General features: G+C 57.5%; 1 protein-coding gene across 1 annotated transcript; it reads right to left on the reverse strand.

Moving 5' to 3' along the window:
• Nucleotides 1–765: 765 nt before the first annotated feature.
• Nucleotides 766–3339, reverse strand: LOC308184457 (uncharacterized protein; the record flags this gene model as incomplete). The annotated part of the gene is made up of 7 exons (XM_080571567.1): nt 766–864; nt 1095–1126; nt 1287–1342; nt 1621–1645; nt 1911–2163; nt 2806–2934; nt 3244–3339. 7 exons carry the CDS (start codon nt 3337–3339, stop codon nt 817–819), a joined length of 639 nt encoding a protein of 212 aa, XP_080427693.1. The 3' UTR covers nt 766–816.
• Between the last annotated feature and the right edge of the window lie 767 nt (nt 3340–4106).

Genomic DNA, 4106 nt, shown 5'->3' on the forward strand with positions numbered 1-4106 from the left:
AGGACTCATGGTGTGTATTTTTTCCCCCACAGATTCCACCATCGCCCACGTTCGACGGGACAGGGTGAGTCGTGGCTCAGCTGTGCACAGCTCCTTTCTGCACTCCTGCAGCCTGCTGCCTGCTCGTTGTGCAGGGCTCACAGGCAGCAGCTGAAGTAACAGGGCTTTCTCTTCCCCCTAAAGCCTCCTCCCGTGCAGCAGATGAGCGACACCACGACGTATGCCACGGTGACCCGCACCCAGACCCGATAGCGCTGCCACAGGGCAAGGGCACAGGAGCCTTGCCCACGGCTGCCTTTGCTCTCTTGCAGAGGGCTCGTGCAGCCGTGAGGTGGGGCTGGGGGGGTGCACTTTGGGCTTCTTTGGGGTTTGCTGTCACAGGGAATGGCTGTGTGTGTCTACCCAAGAGGATGTAGGGCTTACACCTCTATTTAGAATATATTAATACCTCTAATATAAATCAGGTGTACCAATTCATTGTGGTCAGGGATGTTCTTACCAGTGAGTGTGTGCATTGTAGATGTTGTTTTGCTCAGATGACAAATGAACATCTCTGACTTTGTGTTCTTGATGGCACCTCCGTCTCATGCAGCCACATAGGGAATGGGACGGAGCAGAAAGACAGTCACTGACACAAAGGGGTGGTGGTGTCGATCTGAAGGGATGTGAAGTGCATTGCAGACAGACCTTGCCGAGAAGAACTACACCAGCTCCTTTCTGTTTGGGGTGGCTTTATTGACAGCTGGCAGCTCGGCCGGGCTTTCCCCAGTGTTCTCTGCCTCTCTCAGAGAACCAGCGGCATCGCCTCTCACTCGCTCAGCTTTTGGCATCCAGTGGGTGTTGAGAGCAGATGGCTTGAGAGAGCTGCAAAACACAAGCCAGAACAAGGAGTAGCCTTGCTCTCCCGCTGCCCACCATGGGGAAATGCTGTTAGAACGGAAGGAGGGGGATTCAGCCAGCACACAGCCACGGGAAGCTCCCAGGCGCCTGCCATTGGATGCACTTTTGGCTTGCATTTGCTCTCCAACAGCCTGCCCTCTTGCAGCCATCATGTGCACGCTCAGCCTGCAAGGCTGGGCTTGGGCTGCACTCACCTTCACTCTGCCCATCTCATCCACGTTGGCATCTGGAGGGAGAACCTGAGTTAGTGTCCAGCCACACGCAGCAGGTAGGGCTTCCCCACCCCTCACCACAATTGCTCCCATGGTCACAGCTTGCCATGGCAAAGGCATCACCACTTCACACAGTGCCAAGAAGAGATGAGTGAAGAACGGACTGGCACTTACAGTAATTGCTGGGGTCAGCAGAAGAGTCCTCATCACTGCCAGCACCATGGAGAGGCCTAAAGGGAGCAAAGAGAAAAGGCTCTGAGAGTCGGCAGCACCACTGCCACAAAGCAGCACGGGGCCATGTGGGCCATTCCCATGGATGATGTTATAATCCGTCTGGTCTCAAGCTGGATTCAAGCTCACAGCAAGCCGCTTCTTCCTTGCCTTTAGCAAAGGGAATGCAGCCACACACACACAGACAACGCTGCCCCTGGCCAAGGAGCACCCCAGGGCTCTGCAGTGCCCCCGACTCCCTCCTGCAAACCCCCAGCCAGGAGCCCTTGGTGCTCACCTTGGGCATCTCCCTCTGCAGGCACCTGCAAGAAGAACAGTGGCTGAGGTGCGCAGGCCAAGTTGCTGCCCAGCCCTGGCTCCCGTCTCGGGGCTGGGGGACGAAGGCTGAAGCTCCCCAGCTCCCTCAGCAGCCTCCCCAGCTGGGCTGCCCACAGCCATCGCCCCCACGCACCGTCTGCCCCAGCTGCGCACCCCCAGGACCCCCCCACCGCCTTTCCCCCTGCACCAGCCCCGCAGCAGGACCCCCACGGCCTCAGCCTTTCCCCCCGCCTTCCCCCACTCCCTCACCTTTCCTGATGGCAAACCAGCTGCCTGCAGCCAGGAGGACGAGGCCGACGGCCGCCACTGCCAGCGCCGTGCCTGTGGGGAGGGCGTGCGGGAGCCGGGCATGGGGAGCTGGGGGAGAGAGGGTGTGAGGGCAGCGGGGTGTGATGGGGAGAGGCAGGGAGCAGGACGTGCCCGTGCATCTGGCACACCTCCTGCCTGGTGAAGATCCGGCATGGCCCCGTGCCCTGGGGACAGCAGCCTGGCAGACCTGAGCCTGATGTTATTGTTTCTGGGGATGCGGGAGGGACTCACTCCCTTGGGGGTATTAATATGCAGGGGAGCTGGACACGCTGCCTGGCAGGAGAAAGGGACAGGATGAGCATCTACAGCACACCCAGCTCCTGCCCCGACTAGGCACATATTGATCTCATGTCCTGCAACTGCCCTGAGCACTTCTGTGTAGGGTAGGGGACACACAGCCCCATGGGCACATCCCGCCACCGACAGCCAGCCCCATCCCCAGGGGAGGCGTAAAAATGCCTGCGTCTGCTCTGCCAGCATGGGCCCCCATGGATCCTGTGTCCAAATGCTCTTGTAAGGCATTAAGAATAGCATGGCAGAGGTGTTGCTCTTCATTTATTATGGCATCGCCACTCTCATCTTTCTGTGAATCTGGGGATTTGAGAGCACCAGAATCATGTCCAGGGATCATGAGACTTTCTGACTGAGAAAGATTACATCTGAACATGCAGAAGTCCCAAGCACCCTCACTGGCTAGGGATAGACCATGAGGATACTGAGCATTCCCCTTCCTCCACCACGGTTAGGTGGATATGGAGGACGTTCCCCTGCTTTGGTTTTACATCTCACCTGTGACTGCCAAGTCCTGGGGGACACTGAGGGCAGAGTTCTTCACTTGGTTGCTCTGATCCTTGAGCTGGTACCCACACGTGTACTTGCCCGCGCTTCCCAGTGAGACATTCCACATCATGTTGTAGGTCAGCTGCCCCTGAATGGCCTTCAGGCTGGACGTTTCCACCCCATCCTTGCAGAAGACGATTCGCGTAACAGGAGAACGCCCATCAATGGCACACTGAACCAAAACCCTTTGTCCCTCCTGGGCACTGAAGGTGTTCAACAGGAGGGCAGGAGCTGGGAGGTCACCTGGTGAGATGGGGCAGGGAGTCTCCTCTTTTAATTGGTAATGACAGTGGGGCTGCAAAGTGCTTTGTGTTGCACACAGGAAAGAGATTCCTTCTCAGGATGTCACACCCAGAGAAGAAACCCCCTCTCTCTTCCCATGTCCACCCCCCACACAGCTCCCTTTGTAATGCATCCCCACACTCATCCTCACCTGGGGATCTGCAGAGGTCCTGGGTGGTGACGCCAGCATCTGCAACTTGGGGCACAGAGGGTTTTGCTCAGAGGGGGCAAGACCTGACACAACCATGTATCCCCTCGCAAAACCCCGTGGTTTGGACTTTCCAACCTGCATAAATAAGTTACTCAGTCACTTGGTCCCCCATCCTTTGATCCCATTTCAAAACCATTTATGCTACCTGTTTTTTGTGTTCAAGACAGAGTCCCCCAAGATCTCCCTGAAACATTCAGCATGAGACAGTATTAGGAAAACCCTAGTAAAGAACATAAATAAACAGACTCCTTTCTCAGATCTCCATTATACCTGGAGGAAGCAATCCCCTTCCTGCCTTCCCCAAAGGCAACTCTGCCCCACAGTGCTGCACGCCTGCCCCGCACACGCTGTCCCCATCCTCCCCTGTGCCCCCAGCAGCAGCCCTCCAGCCCTCAGCCCCCACGCCCAGCAATGCCCCAACTCACAGAGCGCCAGCAGCAGGACGGCAGGGCCAGAAGGAGACAGCCTTGCCCATGGCGCCTGCCCCAGCATCTTTTGGGGCGCTGCTTTTGGGGAGCACCGTCTGCTTCAGGTGTCTGCTTTGCTCTGAGCTGGGGACGGTGGGACAGAGGCTTGCAGTGCAGCTGGGACCTGTCCTGTGGGCTTTCTGTGGCCACCTGAACCTGGCCCACAGCCAGAGGCTCTCATGAGCGGGGCCCTGCCTCAGCCCCTGCTGCATCCGTTGTATTTTGAGAGCCCCCGCTTTTATTTCTGTCCTCTCACACAGCGCAGCATGCGCTGGTTTTACGTGTATCTCAGGGGCAGCATCGTCCCCGCAAAGCCCTCCTGCTCTATGTAGTCAA

The sequence above is a fragment of the Anser brachyrhynchus genome (assembly GCF_964034855.1).
Source record: "Anser brachyrhynchus genome assembly, chromosome: 33".
Taxonomy (NCBI): Eukaryota; Metazoa; Chordata; class Aves; order Anseriformes; family Anatidae; genus Anser; species Anser brachyrhynchus.